The 26,704-nt window shown below is 38.0% G+C and overlaps 1 protein-coding gene across 1 annotated transcript; it reads left to right on the top strand.

Annotated features, from left to right (window-relative positions):
- The first annotated feature begins 12,668 nt into the window (after nt 1-12,668).
- LOC130696224 (lachesin-like) lies at nt 12,669-26,548 on the top strand. Its single transcript, XM_057519305.2, has 13 exons — nt 12,669-12,919; nt 17,976-18,088; nt 18,794-18,872; nt 18,941-19,069; nt 19,234-19,392; nt 19,543-19,671; nt 20,508-20,765; nt 20,831-20,942; nt 21,081-21,139; nt 25,151-25,231; nt 25,301-25,363; nt 25,476-25,556; nt 25,630-26,548. The coding sequence occupies exons 1-13, from the start codon at nt 12,868-12,870 to the stop codon at nt 25,719-25,721; spliced, it is 1,407 nt and encodes a 468-aa protein (XP_057375288.1). The 5' UTR covers nt 12,669-12,867; the 3' UTR covers nt 25,722-26,548.
- The last annotated feature ends 156 nt before the right edge of the window (nt 26,549-26,704 follow it).

Raw genomic sequence — 26,704 nt, 5'->3', positions numbered from 1 at the left:
TAGCGCGCTTGATTCCAATTAACTTCTTTAAATTAACTTAAACATGACAAATTATACATGAAATAGGTTTGAAATCAAACAAGGATAAAGAAAATAACTTTTTTAAAAATCTAAGTTGCATATCTTTTGAGTTATTCAAGTTAAAGTAGATTTTCTTTACAGAATAGCACGTTTGATTTCAATTAACTTCTTTCATTTAACTTAAACATGACAAATTATACATGAAATAGGTTTGAAATCAAACAAGGATGAAGAATATAACATTCATTTTAATCTAAACTACATAGTTTTTGAGTTATTCAAGTTAAAGTGGATTTTCTTTAAATAATGACGCGTTTGATTTCAATTAACTTCTTTAAATTAACTTAAAGATGACAAATTATACATGAAATAGGTTTGAAATCAAACAAGGATGAAGAATAAAACATTTATTTTAATCTAAACTACATAGCTTTTGAGTTATTCGAGTTAAAGTAGATTTTCTTTAAATAATAACGCGTTTGATTCCAATTAACTTCTTTAAATTAACTTAAACATGACAAATTATACATCAAATAGGTTTGAAATCAAACAAGGATAAAGAAAATAACTTTTTAAAAAATCTAAATTGCATATCTTTTGCGTTATTCAAGTTAAAGTAGATTTTCTTTACAGAATAGCGCGTTTGATTTCAATTAAGTTCTTTCAATTAACTGAAACATGACAAATTATACATGAAATTGGTTTGAAATCAAACAAGGATGAAGAATATAACATTTATTTTAATCTAAACTACATAGTTTTTGAGTTATTCAAGTTAAAGTAGATTTTCTTTAAATAATAGCGCGTTTGATTTCAATTAACTTCTTTAAATTAACTTAAACATGACAAATTATGCATGAAATAGGTTTCAAAATAATCAAGGATGAAGAAAATAACATTTATTTTAATTTAAATTACATAGCTTTTGAGTTATTCAAGTTAAAGTAGATTTTCTTTAAATAATGACGCGTTTGATTTCAATTAACTTCTTTAACTTAACTTAAAAATGGCAAATTATACATGGAATAGATTTAAAATCAATCAAGGATAAAGAAAATTACTTTTAATTTTATTTAAATTACATAGTTTTTGAGTTATTCAAGTTAAAGTAGATTTTCTTTAAATAATAGCGCGCTTGATTCCAATTAACTTCTTTAAATTAACTTAAACATGACAAATTATACATGAAATAGGTTTGAAATCAAACAAGGATAAAGAAAATAACTTTTTTTTTAAATCTAAATTGCATATCTTTTGAGTTATTCAAGTTAAAGTAGATTTTCTTTACAGAATAGCACGTTTGATTTCAATTAACTTCTTTCATTTAACTTAAACATGACAAATTATACATGAAATAGGTTTGAAATTAAACAAGGATGAAGAATATAACACTTATTTTAATCTAAACTACATAGCTTTTGAGTTATTCGAGTTAAAGTAGATTTTCTTTAAATAATAACGCGTTTGATTCCAATTAACTTCTTTAAATTAACTTAAAAATGGCAAATTATACATGGAATAGATTTGAAATCAATCAAGGATAACGAAAATTACTTTTACTTTTATTTAAATTACATAGTTTTTGAGTTATTCAAGTTAAAGTAGATTTTCTTTAAATAATAGCGCGCTTGATTCCAATTAACTTCTTTAAATTAACTTAAACATGACAAATTATACATGAAATAGGTTTGAAATCAAACAAGGATAAAGAAAATAACTTTTTTAAAAATCTAAATTGCATATCTTTTGAGTTATTCAAGTTAAAGTAGATTTTCTTTAAATAATAGCGCGTTTGATTTCAATTAACTTCTTAAAATTAACTTAAAAATGACAAATTATGCATGAAAGAGGTTTCAAAATAATCAAGAATGAATAAAATAACATTTATTTTAATCTAAATTACATAGCTTTTGAGTTATTCAAGTTAAAGTAGTTTTTCTTTAAATAATGACGCGTTTGATTCCAATTAACTTCTTTAAATTAACTTAAAGATGACAAATTATACATGAAATAGGTTTGAAATCAAACAAGGATGAAGAATAAAACATTTATTTTAATCTAAACTACATAGCTTTTGAGTTATTCAAGTTAAAGTAGATTTTCTTTAAATAATAACGCGTTTGATTCCAATTAACTTCTTTAAATTAACTTAAACATGACAAATTATACATCAAATGGGTTTGAAATCAAACAAGGATAAAGAAAATAACTTTTTTAAAAATCTAAATTGCATATCTTTTGCGTTATTCAAGTTAAAGTAGATTTTCTTTACAGAATAGCGCGTTTGATTTCAATTAAGTTCTTTCAATTAACTTAAACATGACAAATTATACATGAAATTGGTTTGAAATCAAACAAGGATGAAGAATTTAACATTTATTTTAATCTAAACTACATAGTTTTTGAGTTATTCAAGTTAAAGTAGATTTTCTTTAAATAATAGCGCGTTTGATTTCAATTAACTTCTTTAAATTAACTTAAACATGACAAATTATGCATGAAAGAGGTTTAAAAATAATCAAGGATGAAGAAAATAACATTTATTTTAATTTAAACTACATAGCTTTTGAGTTATTCAAGTTAAAGTAGATTTTCTTTAAATAATGACGCGTTTGATTTCAATTAACTTCTTTAACTTAACTTAAAAATGGCAAATTATACATGGAATAGATTTAAAATCAATCAAGGATAAAGAAAATTACTTTTAATTTTATTTAAATTACATAGTTTTTGAGTTATTCAAGTTAAAGTAGATTTTCTTTAAATAATAGCGCGCTTGATTCCAATTAACTTCTTTAAATTAACTTAAACATGACAAATTATACATGAAATAGGTTTGAAATCAAACAAGGATGAAGAATAAAAAATTTATTTTAATCTAAACTACATAGCTTTTGAGTTATTCGAGTTAAAGTAGATTTTCTTTAAATAATAACGCGTTTGATTTCAATTAACTTCTTTAAATTAACTTAAACATGACAAATTATGCATGAAAGAGGTTTCAAAATAATCAAGGATGAAGAAAATAACATTTATTTTAACCTAAATTACATAGCTTTTGAGTTATTCAAGTTAAAGTAGATTTTCTTTAAATAATAACGCGCTTATTCCAATTAACTTCTTTAAATTAACTTAAACATGACAAATTATACATGAAATAGGTTTGAAATCAAACAAGGATGAAGAAAATAACTTTTTTTAAAATCTAAATTGCATATCTTTTGCGTTATTCAAGTTAAAGTAGATTTTCTTTACAGAACAGCGTGTTTGATTTCAATTAACTTCTTTCAATTAACTTAAACATGACAAATTATGCATGAAATAGGTTTGAAATCAAACAAGGATGAAGAATATAACATTTATTTTAATCTAAACTACATAGTTTTTGAGTTATTCAAGTTAAAGTAGATTTTCTTTAAATAATAGCGTGTTTGATTTGAATTAACTTCTTTAAATTAACTTAAACATGAAAAATTATGCATGAAATAGGTTTCAAAATAATCAAGGATGAAGAAAATAACATTAATTTTAATCTAAATTACATAGTTTTTGAGTTATTCAAGTTAAAGTAGATTTTCTTTAAATAATAGCGCGCTTGATTCCAATTAACTTCTTTAAATTAACTTAAACATGACAAATTATACATGAAATAGATTTGAAATCAAACAAGGATGAAGAAAATAACTTTTTTTAAAATCTAAATTGCATATCTTTTGCGTTATTCAAGTTAAAGTAGATTTTCTTTACAGAACAGCGCGTTTGATTTCAATTAACTTCTTTCAATTAACTTAAACATGACAAATTATGCATGAATTAGGTTTGAAATCAAACAAGGATGAAGAATATAATATTTATTTTAATCTAAACTACATAGTTTTTGAGTTATTCAAGTTAAAGTAGATTTTCTTTAAATAATAGCGTGTTTGATTTGAATTAACTTCTTTAAATTAACTTAAACATGAAAAATTATGCATGAAATAGGTTTCAAAATAATCAAGGATGAAGAAAATAACATTAATTTTAATCTAAATTACATAGTTTTTGAGTTATTCAAGTTAAAGTAGATTTTCTTTAAATAATAGCGCGCTTGATTCCAATTAACTTCTTTAAATTAACTTAAACATGACAAATTATACATGAAATAGGTTTGAAATCAAACAAGGATAAAGAAAATAACTTTTTTTTAAATCTAAATTGCATATCTTTTGAGTTATTCAAGTTAAAGTAGATTTTCTTTAAATAATAGCGCATTTGATTTCAATTAACTTCTGCAAATTAACTTAAACATGGCAAATTATCATGAAATAGATTTGAAATCAATCAAGGGTAAAGAAAATGACTTTTATTTTAATCTAAATTACATATTTTTTGAGTTATTCAAGTTAAAGTAGATTTTCTTTAAATAATAGCGCGTTTGATTTCAATTAAATTTTTTAAATTAACTTAAACATGACAAATTATACATGAATTATGTTCGAAATTAATCAAGGATGAAGAAAATAACATTTTTTAAAATCTAAATTACATAGTTTTTGACTCAGTGCTAGCGCGCCAGTACGGTATATTGGTTGCGCGCCAGTACGCTATAGTGCTAGCGCGATGCAACAGAAGTATTCAGTGTATTTCAAAAACAATTAACTAAATGACAAAAATAACAGTTTTAAAAGAATCAGCATTCAATTTTCAGTATATCTTGTAAGATTCGCAATCCCGATAATTTCCGGTTGTGCAGAAAAAAATCTTAAGGCGGACTAAATGATAAGCCCGACCGTTCTTATTTTTTGCACGAATACTCGGTGTAATTCAAAAACGAGTAGCTTGACAAGAAAACCAGTGGCTTTTTCCAAATCAGTGTTAAATTTTGGTTATACTGTGTGATTTTCATCGAATTCATAGAGATGTCATTTTAGGCCGATTTTGACAAAAGTGGTAAGGCCCTTTGCACTTTTTTCATTTTTGGATAAATTTTAAATTTCGCTTAAAACACATGATTCGATTCAGAATTGAACACTTATAATGAAAATCAATTTTATTTTAGAATGGGCCTTATCGTTTTGTCATTAAACGTAAAAAACTAAGAAATAAGAAAAGTCGGGCTTATTTAGTCGGGCTTAAAAAATTTTTATGTGAAAACGGAAACTCATGGGAACTGTTTGAATATCACAGGATATACTCAAAATTGAATTCTGATTCCGTCAAAATTGCTATTTTTTTCATTAAGTCTACCATTTTGGAAATACACCGACTATTTCTACTGCATGCGCTAACGCTATAGCGTACTGGCGCGCTAGCATTCTGTCAAATATTCGGTCTATTTAAAAAGCTATTTAGTTAATGAAAAAAGTGGTAATTTTCTCGGAATCAAAATTCAATTTTTTTTTGGTAAAACGGATTGCCATAATTATACTCGAAATCAAACGCTAATTCCGACTGACTTGTTAGTTTTCAGCTTAGTATGCAGTTTTCAATAGAACGCAACCATTGTAGTTATATTACATTACATTCGTATTACCATTTTGCAATAAAAAATATGCCATAACGGAATTCGCGCCCCTATGTTCTTTTTAGCTAATTGTTTGTAGTTCTGTAATCATTAGACAACGGTATCCGATTCACAATTCCTAATTTCAAACTGTCAAATTCTCACCTTGCAGTTACGAAATTTCTCAATAGAAAGCGTCGGAGGAGCTTTTCCCGCTAGTTTCGAACGTGACTTCATAAATCTTCAAACATTCCAAATCATTTATTTCCTCCTCCACCGTCTTCTAGCTGGCACGTTTGCGATGATGTTGGCGATCCAGTATGACGTATGGTGCCGCAAACAGTCAATCATTTTGTATTTCAGATCACCGTGAAACAAACGGGACTATTTGATAATCCATATTTAAAAAGGATCGCTAACTACGCGGTTCCAAATAACCTGACGCTTAGACTCGGGAGCTTATCGGTTAATGACGTAAGTGCAGCTGATGTTCGCATTAATATCCAAAGATTTTTCTCCCTCGACCCTTTGAACAATCCTTCTCATTTCTATTTCTAAAACAATGCCGTGGGCGGGCAAAACAGTTGCATTCGTTGATGATGCCGCTGATGCACCACTCTTCCGTCATGCCGTAGATGGCCCAATTTATGTACTGCGTGCCTACACATTTATGCCGATTACCACGGCCGGCTGTACGGATCTTATATGCGTTTCCGCTGCTGATGTTCGGGCTAAGTGGACCCCGGGGCAGATCCAAGCGAATAATTGCCCCATTTCTTTTTTTTTTTTTTTGTACATTTTCATTTTTGTTTTCTCTCTCTCTGTCTTTCTTGAGCTGCTCGTGTTATTTGTTCCTGACACACGGGCGTGTGATCCATGCACAGATGGAAGAGTTAGAAAAACAAGCCAGGGCTTTCATGTGAATGGTCTGTTTGTAACGTTCGTTGAATGGCAAGAATCCACTTCCGTACATAATATAAACAGGTTATTTGTCTTGATTTCCTTTTATTTATTGGGAACGGCGATTAGACCTGTTATTCGGAATATTATTTGCCCATGGTATCCCTAGTGGGAGAATTCACTACGGCGTTTAACGAGATAATAATTGAATCAGAGACGCGTTAACTAAAGGTCATCAGGTAGATGGCATCCCATTTTTTACTCACGTCGAGACGTTTTTATATATTCAGATATTCTCGGCCCCTATGGTACCGAACGAGCGTTGTATACAAACATCGTTCAATGGCATTCTTTCAGCATATCATTCACGGTGAACAGAACATTAATCTTAACAGCCTGTCCGTCCGAACAAGAGCCGTTAAAAATGGAAAAAAAATTTGCTTTAATTCTTCACAATAATCTGCGTTTACAGACACAACACGCTCGATATAGTCATCAAACAATTTTTCATTTTTTTAAAGCGATGCTCCTTTGCTAGGCAGTTTCCAGTCGCGAAAAGAATTCCAGAATAGACTTATCCCGACAATGAAAAAAAAAGTAACATAAAATTTAAGCAAAAAAGAACGTAGGGAAGGCGTATCGCATCGACAATGATGTACGTATATACGGATTGTGAACTTTCTTTGTGGAATGCGTTTAATTATACAAGTTTATCGATCGCTCTTCCGCTACTCCCACAAAGGGCCCGTTGTTTCTTCGTGCGCCCTAACACGTCAGCCCTATACACACATGGACGTTAAACTGCACACGGAGGATTCTTTGAGATTCTTCGTTCGCTGATGCTAAACCAAATGTCTCAAAATAGTAAGCTCCATCACATCGTCTGGGTTATCAACTGATAATGAATAAACGATTGTACTCGTTTATCATATGATCAAATTTTCATGTCGAAGCTCCGAGGACAGAGAGTCTGTTTAGGTTTCCAGCAGGGATGTTGGACTTTTTTTTTTGCGCGGGTTGGGATTGCCCGTTCGAGATTAAAAAGTAATGAAGTATTTCTCGGATATCCAAATCGCGTATGAATATGATAGTATATAGGCCTTAATTTCCATGCGAACGTTTGATGCCCAGTCTGCGTTCTTTGCAGTGTAATGCTGGCTGAACTGCGTGAGCTACTGTAGCACAAGAGTGACAGAAAGTTGGCGGAACTTTACGACCTCTGAGTTTTCGAGACGGCGCTCTCGACATGATGCACTTATGTTAATCTTTTCCGGTTTGTACGAACAGCGCCAGACTAGCTTCTCAAATAGCTTAGATATACCAGTGCGGGACATGCGTCAGTCTTACGTGGAACGGACACGCGAATGGAATCATCCCAGATCTTTAAAACTATTGCTGCCACGAATACTGCTGCCTCCTTTTTTTTTCGCTCCCTGTTGGCTGAAAATGAGAACCATCTGCCTTTTTTTTTTTCTTCTTCCTTTTTGTTAGTCACTTCCTCCGGTTATAAAAGCAACATGACGCCGTTCAACTTTTACCGGCGCTGCCATCTACGTCGAACTTTTCTGCCACTATGCAGTCGGCAAACTCCCATGCCTGGAGCAACATTTGCTGGCTGCCTGTTTTTTTTTTTTTGGAGGAGAGGTCGATGCCTATTCAACACAAAGATGCAATTTGTTTTGCATATTACATTCATTTTCCCAGTTTTTTTATTTTTATTTTCGGTTTTTTCGGGGTAGCTTAACTCGTTCCCGCAGTTTTATACATAACCCCGCAGCGTATCTCCTACCATACAGGATGCTATATTAACAAGATGCGCACACAACATCGTTATCTGTATTAGCCTAGAAAGAACCGTAAACAGGGAATATTTTTACAGTTAACATACGAATAAGAAAAAGAGGAGGCCAAAAAAAGAAAAAATGATTGGATTTTGGTCGTGTTCTGAGCGCATATAAACGACCGAGTGACTTGAGTGTTATCGAGTTGTCGACATCAAAAAGCTCTGGCGTTTTGTGAGCGTCGATTGCCATCTTTTTCTATAGCTTTGAATGAGCAGCGGGAACAGCTGGCGCTTCCTTTCCGTTCAACACCTAACCGCCGCCCAACGCGACGCACCTGTTCACGCTCTACAAGATAACGACCGACAGTATTCGTGTCGAGAGGCCTCTGGAGCAGTCCCGGCACGCGCCTGAGATGGTGATATAACGCCAGAGTGGTAGAGTGGCCGGACGCGTATAACACGCGCACGCCTTGTTCGTCGTTTAGAATACGTGACAAGTTGAACGGCGAGGGCGTTGGCGCTCCCCTTTTGACATCCGTCTTCCGTGTTGAACTAGGCCACTGGTGCCACTGTCTGTAGTTTAAATCTTTTGAATCAACATAAAAAGGATGTAGGCCGTCGTTTTTTTTTTTTTTTTTTATTCATTGTCTTCGTTGAATGTCAAGTGACCGGCTCCCGTTTTTCTCTGGCTTTGCTTATCTTCACTTTCAAATTTAATATCGATTTCAAGTTGATTTAACGATCGCTAAACCTTGCGTAAATCTTAATATTGCAGTTAGACTATCTCAAACATTAACTTCCTTCCTCATTTCTTACAACTGCCAATTTTATTATAATTGAAATCAGCGCTTTGTTATGTAGACTCACCGATTATTACACTCATTTAGGTTGTATTTCATGTGCACGTATTTACGTGGAACTATACGCGCGGGGAGTTAATGCTATTTATCCTACTAGCTGTTAGCGTTGTGATTCTCCTCTTGGTCAGCAATCTGCCATCATCCTTCTTGACTTTTATTTTGGGAGCAATGTTTCTCTTTCTGTTGCCCGTCTCCGTCTGTTAGGTGTATAAGATCCGCAGAGGCGGAGTACACTCCAACGTTTGCCTTGGACGGACACGCTGTCGACAAACGAGTACCGTTTTGAATAATCCATGACTTGGTGGACGAGCGAAAGGCTTTCAAGAAGAAGGAGAAAAGTCGAATATAAAACAAAAAAACAAGAAACAGTGAAAGGGCGAGTGAAACAGCTTTCGTTGCTTCCTGCTCTTTTCTGTTTTCCGTCTGGACGAGCAAACAAGAAACGGCTATTCGGCGAACAGCGACGGCTACAGTTTTATTGGGTCTTTTATCTTTTAAAACCTCGTCCATACTTGATGCCCTTCCGTAACCGCAGCCGCATGCAAAATGTGAACGGTTTTTTTTTTTTTGGGGGGGGGGGGAATTCTTCAACCGATTTTTCTTTTACCTTTCCGCCTTTGTAAAAGTGCGGGATCTTTGGCATTGAGTTTGATATTTACTTCCCATTGGTTCTCATCACATTTTCAATGGATAGCCTATACAAATTCGCGTACGACAATGCGTTTTGTTGATGTATAAGTTGTCGGCCAGATAAGGAACGTATACCGGATGCCACTCTATAATTATAGATGTATGACCGAAGCCTAAATATAAACATATATATACTAATAAACAAACTCAAACTACCACCTTTTTTTTTAGCTTCAATTGCCTGACAACGGACTGGCAAACGTATGTGTAGACCTAACGTCCGGGAAGCAAGGGCCTACGCGTGATCGGACTGTTGAAAGCACATCGTGTTGTAAATTGTGAGTCACGACAGTTTGACTGTATTGAGTTCCACGCATCCCGAAAGGTAACACCCAATATAGAACCAACTCAAAAAAGGAGGAGGAAAAAAATAGTTACAGCATATTTGAACGGAGTTTGAGGCCGCACAAGAAGTGGGTTCTTGGCATTTTACGAAGAACTTACAAAGTGGAGGCGCTTCTAGGCACCGACAACTAAATACAAAACAGCAGAGCAATGAGCAGATAGGACGCAGGCCGTCTTAGGGGATTGCATTGCTGCTCATTCTTCTTGTTCTCAATGAAAAATGACATCATTTGATATCGCCCCTGCTGGCTAAACTGCAAGTCAGCTCTAATACTGTCCATTCACAATGGTCATTCGACTTGATTGCCATCACGACGCTTAGCTCTTCATTTCTATGCGTCGTCCAAGACGGGCCCTTGCGTGCAACAACACGAACAACACGCAGTAAAAAGCTAGTACATATATATATATATATCGTATACATTGTGTACAGTAACATACACATATCTGTCAGCACACATAAAGGCTGAGATAAAGTGTCATGGTACTACGTTAAAAACAAAAAGGGGACACAACGCCCCAGAATAACGATTATAGCCTACTTGAAGTATTTCGTGTACAGACTATCATCCAGTCAATCGGTGTGTCTCTTTACAAAGGTAACAGGCAAAAAAAGCCGCTTCTGTGAAAAATGTAAACATCAGACACAAAAAATAAGAAATGTTTGTTTAAAAAAAACAACTTCAAATCAAAGTGTGAACAGGCTGCCGTATCTTTGGTTTGCTGGAACGATGACAAGTGGGATGCCAAAAAAAAAAAATGAATCATCACCATGTAGTAGCTGATGTGAATAACAGAGAGCGACGACATCTATTACACTTTACCTGACGAAATGTTTAGCTGGCTTGAAAGGGATACGTAGTAGTTTTTGGGTGCACACTGTCATCTCGGTCGAGTCCGTGGCGAATCACGATGATCATAGTTTGCGTTTGGCAGTGTGAGTGTTTGCCCTTCTCTGTGCTTTATCATCATCCATCGGTTGAGCGTTGAAAAGGCTCTTGTTAACCCATCACAAATGTATAAAGCGGAGAAATAGAGCCGTATGTGTGTGTACATACACATGTACTGTATACGTTTATAATCAGAGTATACAGCCGGAGCACGTATTTTCAGTTTCTTGGCTATCGCCGTTGTCACACTATACCGAACAGCACTCATCTAGTTTCCATAAGAGGGCTATATACGAGTTTTCGTATTCATCAACTTTATACTATGTGTGTGTATGTGGCATTATATGGCCTTTCTTTTATGAGGCTATACAGAGGTAGCCTATTTTCGCTATTACAATTTCTGGCTTTTTGACTGCTGCGGTATAGTGGCAGTCTGTATAACGCGCTCGGTCGGCCAATTTGTACGCGTATCAAATGAAACGACGGCCTGTTGATATTCAATATTGCTCGTTATGTGATTAAGAAAAGGTTATAACGAACGTCGGCAGTATACGTTTACAGCGTACATTACAATCATTTCGAATCGGATGCCTCACAAATTTGAATGCAACATTGATGTCTTCTCTGTTATTTGACTGTATGACAGCCATATTTCCATTCTTTGTTTTCTTTAAGAACTTGGGCAATTTTAGTAAGGACATTGGTTTGTTTCTGGCCGGATGCCTATCGACAGTATATGCATAGGATCGATGATGATGGGCTCGATCATCTTGACACGTTCCCGCTCCATTTCGTTAGGCTATAACTGGTCGGTGCGATGACGCCGAACTTGGCCGTGATGATCTGGCTCGATTGTGCCAGATCACGCGTGATGCTAGCAAAGAAGACCTTCCGGCAGATTTAGCATCTGTTTAAAAGTCGGGGGAAAAGAAAGAGGGGGGGGGGCTATGGTGGAATTCAGACACTATGTTGCCCATTAGCTTGTAGATGTACACTTTATCGGCTGAAGATTATACAGAAACGGGGGAAAATCAACGGAGAGAACAAAATGGGGAATAAGCACAGCCAACCGATTATGTGGATACGCACAGCGGCGGATGCCCGTATACGCTTGGCCTGTTGAGTCGGAAATAGCTACTCTTGTTAGGGACAATGAGCAGCCGTGGGATATAGGCTTACATCTCAATCACGATCTGATTATCATGCAAATTTTTATGCACTAGTTTTATTTTTATTTTTTTTTTTTTTTCAGTAGGAGTTCTTTATCCTGTTTTGTGCGTCAAGGAAATCTAGTGTTCAACAACAGCTCTTGATAATCTTGACTTTTTTCTTTCGCTTTTTTCATTTCCTTTTTTCTTCCCCCTACCGCCGGTTAAAAGTGCAAACTTCTAGGAAAGAATGAAAACAAAAAAGAAAAAGGATATTTGTCCAATCTGAAAAGACTGTCGATAAAAAAGCAAACGATTTAGCCGGATAATAGGCGATGGGTCTGATCCCCCTTCCATATGCATAGGAGACGATCAACGATACAATGAGACTATGCATGCCTATTATATGCAAGGGGAAAAGCAGCTTCCTAACTGGCTCCTCCTCTTTTCATTCGAGCATCTCCGCTTTGCCGTGCGCCATATAGAGAGACAACCGACGGAGGCTGGACCCCACTCGCTACTAGTCTCTCGGTGCGGCCAGGAGGATAGTGAAAAGAGTCGAGTTATCACAGGTCGCGTGTTACAATCAGAGAGAGCAGAACGTCTTTTCAATACCGTTTCTTTTTATCGGTTGTCTTTTAAATTCAATTGCGCATTGAAGCCAACGTTTACGTCCTTCGAAGGGAGCTGCTGATCTGTGGGCTTTTAAAAACCAAAACCACAAAAAATAGGAAGGAAATTGATCAAAATGTCAACTGATTTCCTTGTCGTCTGTCTACTGTTATTCATCGCGTATCCAGGTACAGATCAAAGCTTACTTTGTTATTGTAACATTTCTGCTTGTTGGGGAATGGGGGTCTTGTTATTTCAACCTCAGTTGTATTTCCCGCTCTAATTAGTTGGTAGCATTTCGAAACGGTATAACAAGCGAATAGCGAGGGAAGTTCCCGGTCTCCAATTTATTAGGTAGGCTCATAACAGTTATGTTTTGGTCTACACATGCAAATAACGCATAGAGGTTATCATAGTTTAATATTAGAATTGTTTACCAGATTGCTGTGATTGAAGAGACGCTGAACACAAACGTAAATCTAGCGGAAAGGGAATGTGCTGCTCGAGTATTGCGAATGACGAGGGCGATTTTCCTAGAGTGCTATACATAGGCTGTCCTGTACTATAGATAACGGAGAATCTCTGATTGGCGTTGAGGCGCCCGTAAATGGTTTTACGCCTCCCCACGAGCCCATCAAAGTTCTTGCGAGTGGCCATCGGCTGTAAGAAATAGCCGAATAGCTTCGAGCTCGTCTAACAACACTTCTACGACTTTCCTATTCGCGTTTAAAGAAGGGGGGAGAAACAAAACAAGGGAAAAGAGAAAAAGAAAAAAAGAAACAAACTGCTTTGCAATATATGTATAGCAAACCGCTAAAACTTTGGACGAGATTGAAAACACATACAAAAAACGTGTGTTTACATAACGTACTGCAACAGCTGCTTCAACCGTTCGATATCATCAGGAACAAAACGTGAAAAAGCGATGAAATATTTTCATTTTGATGTTATTACGAACGAAGGAAAAGAGAAGGGAATGATCCGACAATGAGTTACTTAGTAAGTGGTTCCATGTCATGTACACGACATCATCGTTGTATACACAAGATCAATCAATGGTTCGCCCATCTAACCCGAATATAATTATCGGGGGGTCATTTGCGAACTGGGATGTTTTTGGAAAATCATTCCGGCTCAACTTCAAAAGATGATTAAAAGCCTGGACAGTCGAGCTTCACCCATAAATATTGCGATGGCCATCTCGCTTCAAATCGATGACTATTAGATTAGCTAATAATTGGAATCTACTCCGTATGTCTTGTAAACCCATTTCTGCATATCTTCTCCTCTATACGTTTACTAGCCCACAGTCGGTATGATCTCTGGTTAGGAATCGACCTATTCACCGATGGCTGGAGTGAATAGAGCACGCCTTAAATCGTATGGTTCCATCAGCGTAGGTGGATTGGGTGTCGACCTAATCGAGACAAATGGGCCGCGTTGTGGATGTTACACGCAACACGCTTAGAAACGCCTCTACATGCATGATTAGTATATTTGTATGACGCATAAGGACGATGGATGTTCATCCACCACTGTTTCGCAAGTCGGCTGCATGAATCAATTCGATCCTCTTGATGAAAACGGGATCTATTTTACCTGCTGGAACGACCCCCCCTCTTTTTACAGAGAAGCTGTTAAAAAATGCAATTGATTTCCTGGCATTTTATTTTGCAACTCTCTGAAATTGTAAAGCGTTTGAAGGCAGGGCGGGGTATCGTGTTGTTGTACGAGAATATCTTTACATAGTTGATTTTGGTGCGGTGGGAAATCGATTCAATTATAAGTGTACGGTATCGAAGCTCCGTAGGTCACTTGTACATCAGGAAGGGAAACTGTCGAATGTATACGGCACGTTCATTTCGGTTATTTACCGTTCAAAACTACAATCCTGGTTCACAGTGGCACTACAATGAAAATGTCAAATCGAACTAGGAGGAAACCAATCTCCAACGTGCGTTTGTTGCGCTATCGCTAGTGCAATCAATCGCCAACGAGCAGAATGGAGCGCTTGAAGGGCTCCATTTGATTGATGCTGAAGAGTCCTCTCCACTGCTTCTCGCACCATTATACTACACTATCAAGTCGAGTGTTTAACCGCCTCCTCCCCGTCTGATGTGGCATCACGTGAAAGCAACTTTACCCTATACGTTTGTGCACTTCTTTTTCCTGGCCTACCACGGTAGAGCGACATTTTCAAAAAATCGCTTCGTTGATTTGAAATCAAAGAGAAATACATTCTAATGTTCCGATGTTACAGTAGGAATATCAAGTAAAAAAAACAACAACAAAGAAACCTATAAGAGATTTCACGTGCATTTGTCGGTTATACAAAATCAACGATAACATATTTCTTTCCTTTGATTCGTTTGGAATGGAGAAGAAAAAGCCTGTACAATGCGACGAAGTTTGGTTGTTACATTCGACGCCTGTACAAGTAGCTGAAAACCCATCGCTTTTATTTCCTATCGTCACTAGGAAAAGAATTCAGTTTCTTTTTTAAGTGAAAAAAGAAAAAATGCGACGCCAAAAAAAAAAAGATGGAAGGATGAAAAGCTTTGTGACAAATCGGCGGCGTCTGTTACATGTTTTCAAAGTGATCCCTTCTTTCTCTGCCGCCCACCCTTTGCCGGCGCAGAGGAATCTCGAGGATCTATCGCGTAACATATTAAGAACGCCACTGAGCGTATCCTCCAACGTCGTCGCCTCGTTCTCCGCATACTAAAAACCATCTTTGAGCGTTTACATCTATCTTTCATCATCACCTTATTCTTTTTTTTTTTGTCCCTCTTCTTGCGGCTGTGATGCATTATAAATCTTGTGCGCAATGACTTATCAAGCCGACGAACTGAAAGTCTAAGAAAATGTACAACGAGGCACGATGAAAATTTTTTATCGGCTTCATTTAATACCCGACAACGACACGAACTAGTTTTCTTTAACGAGATAGGTAATCCTACAAAAGCCTTCCATCAAATTGCGTCAATTGGCCACAATCACTAAATATAGACGTCTAGCTTTTTTTTTTCTTTTTGCTCATTTTGGATGCGACAATGGCTCGTTCGGGAATGGACGAATAAGACAGCAAAAAACAAAAATGTTAGCAAATACATAAATAAAATCAGTAGAGAAAAGACTGGGTGGTTTTGGTGTTATCGCTCGTGCGGAATGAGACTCTTCTTGTTCGATACCTGAGCATCGAAATTGCAGTTGATCCTCGGTTCACTAGTTCGTGAAATTGGCCTCGATCGACATGTTGTGTGTCCGAACGAGAGAACCAAAAACGTTCAGGAATTGAATCGATTAGATTCCTTTCTACTATGCTCACATGTAATCTCGTGAACAACACAACAGTTTGACCGTGTATGTATTAGAAATTTATCCGTCCTTTGATTTCGTAAAGAAGACAAGCAAATTGAGCCGCTTGCCTACCGGACATTCGGAACGATCTTCTAACAAGACGGTTGAATTCAGGGCAGTTTTTGTTATGTTTTTATAACATGCACGAAGGCCGTTGAACGGACGTTGAAGTGCGAGTCGAGTGACAAGACTCGACGACGAGATGCCAAAGACCAAAAGTGGAGCCCCATAAAAAAAGACCGTTGGGAACTAGGTGACTTGCCTCTTGTACAATAAATGTACACACACGTTTGTTTCCGTCTACCCAATCGTCTGAACTCTTAAAGAAGAACACTGGCTTTGAAAATAAAAGGACTGATGGCCTGATGTGGCCCTTCAACCGCTGAATGTGCATATAATAGCTGAACATATAGAATATAAGCATCGGGTCTCGGTGTCCTTGTTATCTTCAGAGATCTTGTTACTCCTATCTATTGCCCGTTTTTTTGGCTTCTGGCATTCTACCACGTCCTACCAGAAGCTCGGCTACACGTATATAACTTGGCCTCGTTAGGTGTGTACACTCGGGGCATTATGCGCCAACCTCTAGAGGTTCGACCGGTATATTCTGTTACAGCCCCATTATAAATAGAAGTCTTATTGATCGTATAAGCATAAGAGTCTATTATCCATCGTTTCATTAATGGTGAAAAAAAAAATCTTTTGCCTTTTTTTTTTATCCTGCAGCATGTTACACATGACGAGTACCAGGTAAAAAAAAATGAATTATGAAAACGTTGAATTGCATACAGATGGTTTTCTATGCAAAGCCTCTTATGTTCGGAGTTGGTCTACACTATGAACAGAAGACCATTTATGTATTCCACCTCAATTTCGGCTTTATCTTGCAGTTAGACGAAAGGGAAAAGTTTACGTGAATCTTGAAGACCTGCAGAAATGTAGTGAACCCCTTCATGTGCATCGAATGGATTTTCTTGTTAGACGACATCATTGACTACGATGATAACATGCTAAACCAGGGATAGATAAAGGAAACGACTCCACCCTTTTCGATAAACATGTAAGGCTATAACTTTACCTATAAAACAATGTTTCCTCTAGTGGTTCGATGGCGACTTGCTGCTATAGCCACGCAACGCTCTGCACTAGTTCTGCCGTCCATTAATCATTCAAATGCGATTAGATCCCTCTCCTTGTTCTCCTCATTTCCGACGTGTACTGATGTACAGTCTACTTCAGCTTCTACATCGATTATATATGCATAAATGTACCCTTACAAGGAGGAACACATGAATCTATGCATCATTAAACGTAGACGTAACCCAACGAAGAATAAGCACGATCCTTGTTTTCCATAGGAAAAAAATGGACAGTCTTCCACCCACCATCATTTCCATTCTCGTCCTTCACAACAGAACGTTTACCTATCCTTGGCTTCAACTTTATTTTTGGCCCAAAAATAATTCGGGACATGCACAACACTGTCCAAGGTTTATTGTTTGAAGGTGTTCACGAATTTTTTTGTTGGGTGAATGGACGATACGTATTTAGAGTTGCCAAGGGAACGCGCATTGACGGGATTCATTCAATTTCACGACATTATTATTTTTAGAGCTTTGGGGTGGTACTAGGACGAATTCGAAGACGTCGTTATTAAACGAAAGGCTTCCAAAGGTTTCAAACTAAACACTGTTCCTATAACGAGAGAAAATAAGAAAATAGCACAAGTTTTACAGTGTGTGTTCGTGTCTCCTTGAATATTAAGCGGAATTCGCTCGAAAAAGGCAGGGTGGAAAAACAATTGAATAAGAAGTAGCAAAGTCATGGCAACAAATAAATGTTTTTAACAAAAAAAACGTCAATTTCTATGTTTGACATTCACAGTGAGCGGCCACTTGGAGCCGGAATTCGTGGACGCCGTCCAGAACATCACGGTACCCGTCGGCCGGGACGTCAAGTTCTCCTGTCACGTCCGACACTTGGGCACCAGTTACAAAGTCTCTTTTTCCTTTTATTTCAAATTCACTGTTCCTTCTTTTACACGTGCAGCTGTCCTAAAAACCCAAAGACGTGCCCTCAGTAAAAAAAAAAAAAATGATTGGCATTTTTGAAAGACTTGGTCATTCTTTTGCTGTCGTCAAACGGAGCTGATCCGAATCTTCTTGTCCTTGGCCCACCAACTTGCCTTTCACTTTGCTCGTTTCTATTCTTCCTCCACCGTCCTCAACTATATCGAGTCCCTCTGGAGTGTATAGACACCCTGGCTGAGGCTGTCCCTCCCCGTCTTTTTGTTGAACATTCGAATCAGCTCCTCATGACTATAGCCGTCCATTTCGTCTGTCTTCACTATGCTGCTGAAGCAGAGTAGATAACTTAGTTTGCCTTTAACACGAACGCATCGCTTCGGTCCAGCACTTTATGCTTTCTACCGCCTCTGCTCAGAGACTTGCACTCGGGCTAAAGCTTAACACTGTCCCATACACACTTGCTGTAATTTTACAACAGTTGAAACATCCATTTTCGTAGAAATTCATCTAGAATTCCTTTAGCAGTGTGCCTCAATTGTTTGCCGTCCTTTGTGTTAGATATTCTGTTTGTTTCTATGCTCGTTTTTGTTTTCATGAAATGATGAGAAAATTTTATTCAAACTAAAACGCAGTGCTTTATTTGGTCTTGTGTGGACTGTTTCGATGTCGATATAGGTGGCATGGATTCACTTCGAACGATCGGCTATTTTAACAGTTCACAGCCAAGTGATAACACGAAATCCTCGGGTGGGAGGTAAAGAACTTTTCTAATATTAAAACTCTATGCTAGTAATGTAATTCGTATCCTGTATCGTGTTCCAGTGTCACACGAGAATCATCGGATGTGGCATTTGCACCTTAATGATGTCCAGGAAACCGACAGGGGTCGCTATCTTTGCCAAATCAACACAGCCCAGGCCAAAACTCAATCTGCTTATTTGAATATCGTCGGTAAGATTCACATTGTTTACTCTTCGGAAATTCAAATACGGCGCAATACCTCAATATAGCTCTTTCATTTGTTTCAAAACAAATAGTGATGTGTGCCTTTATTTTAATCCTCGAAATTTTTCTACGAATTCTATTGTTTCATCAAATACGGCGAACGAACGCAGTCCCCCCGACGATCGAAGACAGCGCTAGCAGCTCGGACGTGATTGTGCGCGAAGGCAGCGACCTAAGCCTCACCTGTCAGGCTCGCGGGTCTCCAACGCCATCGGTCAAGTGGCGCCGAGAGGACGGCCGCAAAATCTCGACCAACAAGAGCTTCTCTAGTTAGTACAAGTATTCTTTCACGTACACACGAACAAGTTCAATGAGCAACCAATCACCTTTTACCTGGCGGCTGATGTTGTTTGTTAGAAGATAGCATACTAAGCCGAGTGTTGATACCCTTGTCGGGGCTTTATTCGACAACTACCTAGGCACGGAAGTGGAAGGCTCGAGCTTGGAACTGCAAAAAATCAGTCGGCTGGATATGGGAGTCTACCTCTGCATCGCCTCGAACGGTGTACCCCCAACGGTCAGCAAGAGGATCTATGTCAGCGTCGATTGTAAGTACATCTTTCATGTTTCTACTATTTCTTTTTTTTTTTTTGGCCAGACATTGATTTACATTATCGGATTGCTCTCTTGACTCTCTTTTTTTTTATTTACGTCAGTCTTTTCTGATTATACAAAAGCTGCTTAACAGCCAGTTACGTACGCAGCACAAATATTTCCGCATTAGACAAGGCCGTTTTTCGCTTCTTGCTGGAAGGATTATCTTCTTTTTTACTTCATCAAATTCTTCTCTTCTATCTTTTTGATTTTTCGCAATCATAAACGATTTTATCTTCACTTTTGCGGGTTGATTCGGATCCCAAAACATCATAAAAGCATGGATTAGATTGGGCGTGCTTGGCACGATAGTCGAACCAGAGACAAACACGAGTTTTTAGCCATGCATAGAAAGAATTAAACAGCTAGATAAAAATTCATGAGCTAAGTCACTGAGGTTGTAGTGACGTCAGACCCTATCTGTTCGTTGCTAGGGATTTCCGCAGAGCTGGGCAAAAATGAAAGCGGACAGCCATATAGCGCAAGAGAGTGAATTCATAATGATGGTAGAGCCATCCTGGGGCATTTCAACTTTTCCCTTTCAGATAGCGACGTTGTAATGCGGCATACTTTAATACATATGAAATCATTATTATTTCATGAATCATTGCGCTGTTACGACTGGTGTTTTTTACGTCATCATAACGTTTAACGCGATCGAAAAATGGGTTTAAAGCTAACTTTATTGCTACTCATCAAACGTAATAGGATATTCCACATCATATAGTTTTATTTTCTGAATATTGACCATGTATTCAATACGAATTTTTATGTGAAAATGCTGGAATAGTTCCGCCAATGGTTTGGGTACCCCAACAGCTAGTGGGTTCTCCGCTGGGCGCAACTGTGACCATCGAATGTTGGCTGGAAGCTCATCCGGCTGCGCTGCACTATTGGGCACGACCAGACGGCCAGGTGCTTCACGATCCCACCAAGTACAGGATCGAAAGTATTAACGGTGTGACGGCGGCAGTGCCGCAGCAGCACATGAACGCCACCTGGCCATCTTACACCGTCTCGTCCAACAACGGTTTTCACGACAAGAAGAGTATAACATGTCGATGATGAATAATTATTCTTTGATTACTAAATTATGCGTATGAATTTATTTAGAAAATCTTGCTGCTGGTGATGCCCCTTTTGCAACGCCCAACATGAACCCATCGTCTTACATGACCCATCTGAAATTAACCATTCGCCATTTGACTGTGCGTGATTACGGACCGTGAGTTTGACCTTTTTTTCATTCGATATATCAACTGGAACTTGCTCATTGCCATTTTGAAACGCATTCGCACGTTCTTTTCAATTCAAACTGATTCTCATTCTTTTTTTTTTTATTGCTTTCTGCGATGAATGAAAGGTATCGCTGTGTCGCCAAGAATCCACGAGGAGAGACGGACGGAACCATCAAGATCTACCGTGAGTTATCCCATTTTTCCCTTTCAAAAATAGGAAATAGACCATAAGGAAAAGAGGTGAATAGAAGGTCGAGATTGATGCGTTTTGACCGTTCCTATTATACATAGTAAAACGGTAGCGCATCTCTCAAGTATATCACGACGTGCCTTTGATTGAAAATCGATCAAGGGTGGGGCTGAATGTTGCATACAACAAACATTCAAAAGCTTCTGCCCTTTGCATTGGGTCGTACAGTATTTGCTGAGAACGATCGCCGCATGTGTTACGTACATATTTACTCGCGTTTATACTACATACAAACTGTCGCGTAGGCCTATGTTGATTGTAACAGCTCTTGAGCTTAATGGGAGGGCAAGGAAATTCTTAAAAAAGAGGATGGCGTCGTTTTCAAAAAGAATGTGAGCCTCCTAACGATGCTTGACACTGAGTCGGAAATGCGTTGTCGACATGGAAGAGAAAGCCATGGCCAAACATGTCGGAAGTCTTAAATTTTTGTACATTATACATACGCGGCTGTATGTGTATTTTTTTCATAACGTTTTCTAGGAAACGTGAATGTAAAAAAAAGGGCACAGGTCTCAGTAAATAAGGCCAAACGGAAGGAGGAATAGGTCTTAAGAAACTTCAATAATTCATTGCCGTATATGTGAATAATGGAGACATGACGGGCTTATGCTGCACGGTCGTGTTTGTCACATACAATAGGACAAGCTGATCGCTTCCGACAGCTCCTGTGAATCAAAAAGGATATGATGACAACAACGTGGAAAGAGAGATGTTGCATTCTGTTTTGAATGTATACACAGAGACTTTCCTTGATGTATTTATCGATTCATTTCTTGTGAAAAAAAAAGCGATCTGAAAAAGGACATTCAATAATTCGTGTGCTCAGTCTACGATAACAACGTACGTGCTGCGGCGTTTTACGGTCCAATTATATAACGAAGCGCATAGCTAGTAGTAATGGGTCATTAAGCCACGTCACAGACCGTTAATCGTTATTGATATAAGAATGTAAATAAGAAATCCCGTACAAAACTGATACCCTAACCTCAGTATCGATGTCAATACGTCACGCAGTTACATCCCATATCGCTATGTAAGATACAGACTAACAAGTGAACGACCTTATCGAGCGGATTTCTATGATGCTGACTGTAGGCCTTACATAGACGTACAGTTTTTCTCCCCAATTTCCTCCTTTTTTCCCCCCCTCTCTTCGTCTCTGTTTTTCCTTTCATGCGTTGCATCCGCTTATTGACGTACGAAATATAAAGAAGGGAGAAAGAAATGTTGATATTGATAGGCTCGTTATGATGACGTGTAGTGCCCGTTTTCTGCTGAGCTGTACACTCTATCGATGACATATTAAAGCTATTTATCAAAATTCGATGGCGCTATAATTGACTCGTTAACTCGTTCAGACGAAATAGTTTAAAGAAAAAATGAGGAACAAATGACGCCGCTTTATGCAAGTGTTTAAACTGATGAGAAATTAGTTGGCAAATGACATCAGGCGAAGACACAAGTTTCAAATGTCATGTTTGCCTAACTCTTTAGCTCCTCTTGACTTGTGAGCCGAGAGAGTTTGACTCGGTTAAAATGTCCAGGAATTCTGCTGTACGTAACGGCAAGTTTCGGCCTGTTCTACCGTGTCCTTGTCTTCGTTTTCTCCTTGCGGAAACTCTCATCTCGCTTAATTACCACTGTTCCAAAACGCTACCCTACCTCGCAGAAGGCTTCGGAAATGGGCGACGTGTAGCAGTGCGTGAAGTTAATCACATGGGTGATGAAGTGTCTATATACGCATTGTCTACCACTTTTATGTATACACACAACGTGCAAACTCGGCAAAGGAAGAAAAAACAGGCAGCGTCAAGAGAAATCTAAAAATCATTACAAAGTTGGTCGAATAGTTCCGATGGGCCGCTTGAAAAGAAAGCTAATTTGCATATCTTTTTGAGCAATGGTGTCATTAGTAAACATCAGTGAAATGCTCATTTTGTAATGTTATTGTTATTTCATATTTTGGTGGGGGAAGCGATTGGGAGAGAACTCATATTGCAAGTAATATTAATAACCTAATCAAACTGAAGACGAGGAGGGAAGTTGAGTTCCGGTTATAGAGTGCAGATCAGTCAGCTTTGTGGATTGTGCCTTAATCGCACAGCCTCAGCACGGCTAAATTAGCGGCCGACGGAAAAGCAATTTCAAAACATAATTCAACGAATGTTAATACAAAACGCACTATGTGCATCTTCTTTCTCGATGGCAGTCTGCTTCCTGTTTTGTTAATAGCCCTCGGTTGACAATGCGATTAGAGCGGATGAAACGAATCCGCCGGTACTTGATCTCTCGCTGACGTCTCCCACTCATGCGTGTAAAACGGGTAACGCCTAGAATCTCGTGTCACGATGTATAGCAACCCAAGATGAGATAGAACAACCATACCGATCCGACAGAGCACAACTGTTATTTCATGTACATAAGACGAACAGATCGTTCCGCGTGAATACATAAGAGCAATAAGTTTTTTGTTCTTTTTGGACGCGCACGAGGAACGTGTAACAGAGGGCAAAGTGTAAGAAACAAAGAAGAAGATCTGTAAGAAGAAGAAAAGTAAAGTGGCGAGTGAATCAGATTACGTCGTCGTGGCGCACGCAAGACGGGGGGCGTTGCTTGCCGGGAGGAATGACGAATTGTTGTGGATGAAAAAAAAAAGAAATCAAAAATAAGAAAGAAAAAAAGGAAGGTTCTAACATTTTTGTTCACACTGTCTGTGATGTTGGTTTAACAGTGATATATAAAAGAATATATCGTGATACTGTTTAAGCACGTGAACGAAGACACAAGTGAATGCAAAAGAAAGGAACAGCAACAAGAGGGGAGAGGAGCATGACAACATCACGAGCTGCCTCGTTAGTACTCGAGACCTTTTCGCAGTCGGAATCGAATGTAGCAGTCGAAGAAAATAAAAGAAGGACGAAGAATAAGACAAGAAAGAAATCAAAAGAAAAAAAAAGTTCCTTTTGAAAAAGAAAAGAATGAAAAGAAGTCAAGGAGCTATAGCTAAAATCTCATTTCGCTTCACGTGAGTCAACTGTCGTTTTGTTTCTCTTCTCTGAATCCTTTCCCTTTCTTTTTTCAAAATTTTCTTTTTTCAGTAGCCTTTAGGGTTACCTCTCTTTTTCGCCTGCCCTTCGCTTTTTTTTTCTTATCTACTCAGTGTCTGTGTGTAGGAAGGTTCTTCTGATATTTATTTCGCTTCACTTGCTCCCGCAGCCAAGAAAAAAGGGAAGTCGGGTAAAGAAGAAAATAAAATAGAGAAGCGGCAGCTTCCTAATGGGGACTGACTCCAGGGAAGAGCATCCTGCTTGATCGAGTTTAGCTTGCTCCGTCTGCTACCTATGCGGAAGACTCCCGCGTCCTTTTTTTTTTTTTATCCGGCTCTTTCCTTTGGCTATCTCTTCACTTCTTCTCTCTTTTTTAGCCCTCCCGGCTTTTCATGCTATCTATTATCCATGTGCGAGGAGGCTTCGTGGACATAGAGATCAAGAGGAGTTCAACAGAGAAAAGGAAAAGAGATGCTTCACGTCGGTGGTTCGGCAACTGAATCAACTTTAGTGGCCCCCTTATCAATATAATATAATGAGTCGTCGAATAAAGAACGCATTTCCGTCGATATATCCCGATTCGCATGAAGATTCATAATCCATCAGCTTTTGACTGGATGCAATTGGTCATATGTGGAATGTTACGATCGTAATCGGTTAGATGATGAGGGCTATGTTCTTACAAACATATATTTTTATGTAACAATATTCATGGTCAGACCATCGTTTAGCCTGGACTGCCAAGAAATGAAATACTGCGATCGTGTTTGTGTTGATCTCGTTGCTAAACGGATATCGAATCATACACATAATAATAGTACAATTATATGTTCCTATTGTCCTACGATCAAAGGAAGAGAAACCTAACCAATGAATCAATTCTTTGTGAATTGTATAGAAACTGATCGGACGGGTCACCTGGTCAAAACAGTTCAGAGCACTGCGGACACAACCAAAATTGATATTTTGACAAGCACAGGTATCTTTAGATTTATTACTGAATATAGATGTAATAAAAGACTTGATTCTCGAAAAATCTTTGGTCTAGAATCGGCCGAAGACTTACAGACGGACAAGCAGGTAGCCCACGGCAATAATGGAGGGATAAAAAGTGAGTTAAGTCCAATGCTATGATGTTCTTCAACGTGCATTTGGCTGTCTGCTTTACGTTTCACATTGACCTTTCAATCTGCAACTCTAAGTGTTCTTAATAAATCTTTTAGACATGAGTGATGCACCACGTGATTCCGGCACCAATCCTCGTCCGATAAGTCGTCAGACAGAAGCCTCATCTTCATGCCCAGGTACATCACCATCATTTAATTACAAAGTGAACTAGAACTAGTCACAAATGTTAACGTTATCTGGTCATTGAAGGTGCAACACTTGTAACGTTATGGTTACCTTTCTTGGCTGGATTGGTATCGCAGCTTTGCGTGCACTCAATTTCCTCATCGCTGGGTAGGTGAACCAGCGTTCCTCACCGAATAGAAAGCTGCTGTTTGTCGAATAAAAGTTCCTACACAATAATAAACCCGGTTATGCCGAGTGGTGTGTTTGCTTCCCGGCATCTCCTTTTGTTTTTTCAATTTTTTTCAAAAAATGATGATATTCACAAATCGCGGTGATGATTTAAGTGGATCAATAAGAATCGGAAAGTAGAAATGATCGATTTCGATTTGCATATGATGGTATTCTATTATCGACCATCGACTTCGCCATTGCGTTTGACGGGATGAATATCCACGCCCAAACTGAGAGCTACTACGGGGATGTTGAAAATACAGCAAGACAAAATAGATCCGTCATCATTGCAGCACTTCTACCTTCCTGTGGATCTGCGGCAGCAAACGTTTTTGATCCGCCCTTGTTACGGACTACACGATCGCTGTTACAAGGCAACCAATTAAGAGCTCTCAACAATTTCTTTTTCTTTTTTACTGCACCGTCATCTGAATCCCCCTCTTCTACGTCTTTTTCAAAGAATATGCCAAACTTTAAGGAAGGCCGTTTTTTTCAGTTATTGTTTCACTTTCCCCCCATTAGGTTGTTATTTTAACTTTTTTTGCTCATCGTCGTTATTCTTCCCTACTCTCTTTCACTGCATCCATAGTGTATATATCTATACAGAATATATTCGATTTTCCGGTTCAGAGAAAACGAGACGTTCCCTTCGCGTTTACGATTTTTGGAGAAACACATGTTGTCATTGCCATTTCCGTTGCCCGTCTACTCTTTGTTGATAAAGTCTCTGTACTGTGCATCATCGTCGAATACATTGGCAACTGTCACATCACTAGGAATCTCCAAAGTCAATCGTACGACTGAAATAGGCAGTCGGTTACTATAACATACCCTTCGTCATCGTGAACTTCTTCGTTTTGAAACATCAAGAAGGGTAGATGGCATCGCAAATGGCTTCACCGTTGCACGCTAGACGTAACGACCGGAT

Source organism: Daphnia carinata, chromosome 5, assembly GCF_022539665.2.
Source record: "Daphnia carinata strain CSIRO-1 chromosome 5, CSIRO_AGI_Dcar_HiC_V3, whole genome shotgun sequence".
Classification (NCBI taxonomy): Eukaryota; Metazoa; Arthropoda; class Branchiopoda; order Diplostraca; family Daphniidae; genus Daphnia; species Daphnia carinata.
The sequence above is the reverse complement of the archived record's forward strand: the minus strand, read 5'-3'. Positions and strand labels throughout refer to the sequence as shown.

Coding starts and splice junctions, on each gene's coding strand:
- LOC130696224 (XM_057519305.2), top strand. CDS start 12,868: ATGTCAACTGATTTCCTTGTCGTCTGTCTACTGTTATTCATCGCGTAT. Junction 20,766..20,830: donor CGGTTTTCACGACAAGAAGA/GTATAACATGTC, acceptor GAATTTATTTAG/AAAATCTTGCTGCTGGTGAT. Junction 25,232..25,300: donor TGATATTTTGACAAGCACAG/GTATCTTTAGAT, acceptor TCTTTGGTCTAG/AATCGGCCGAAGACTTACAG.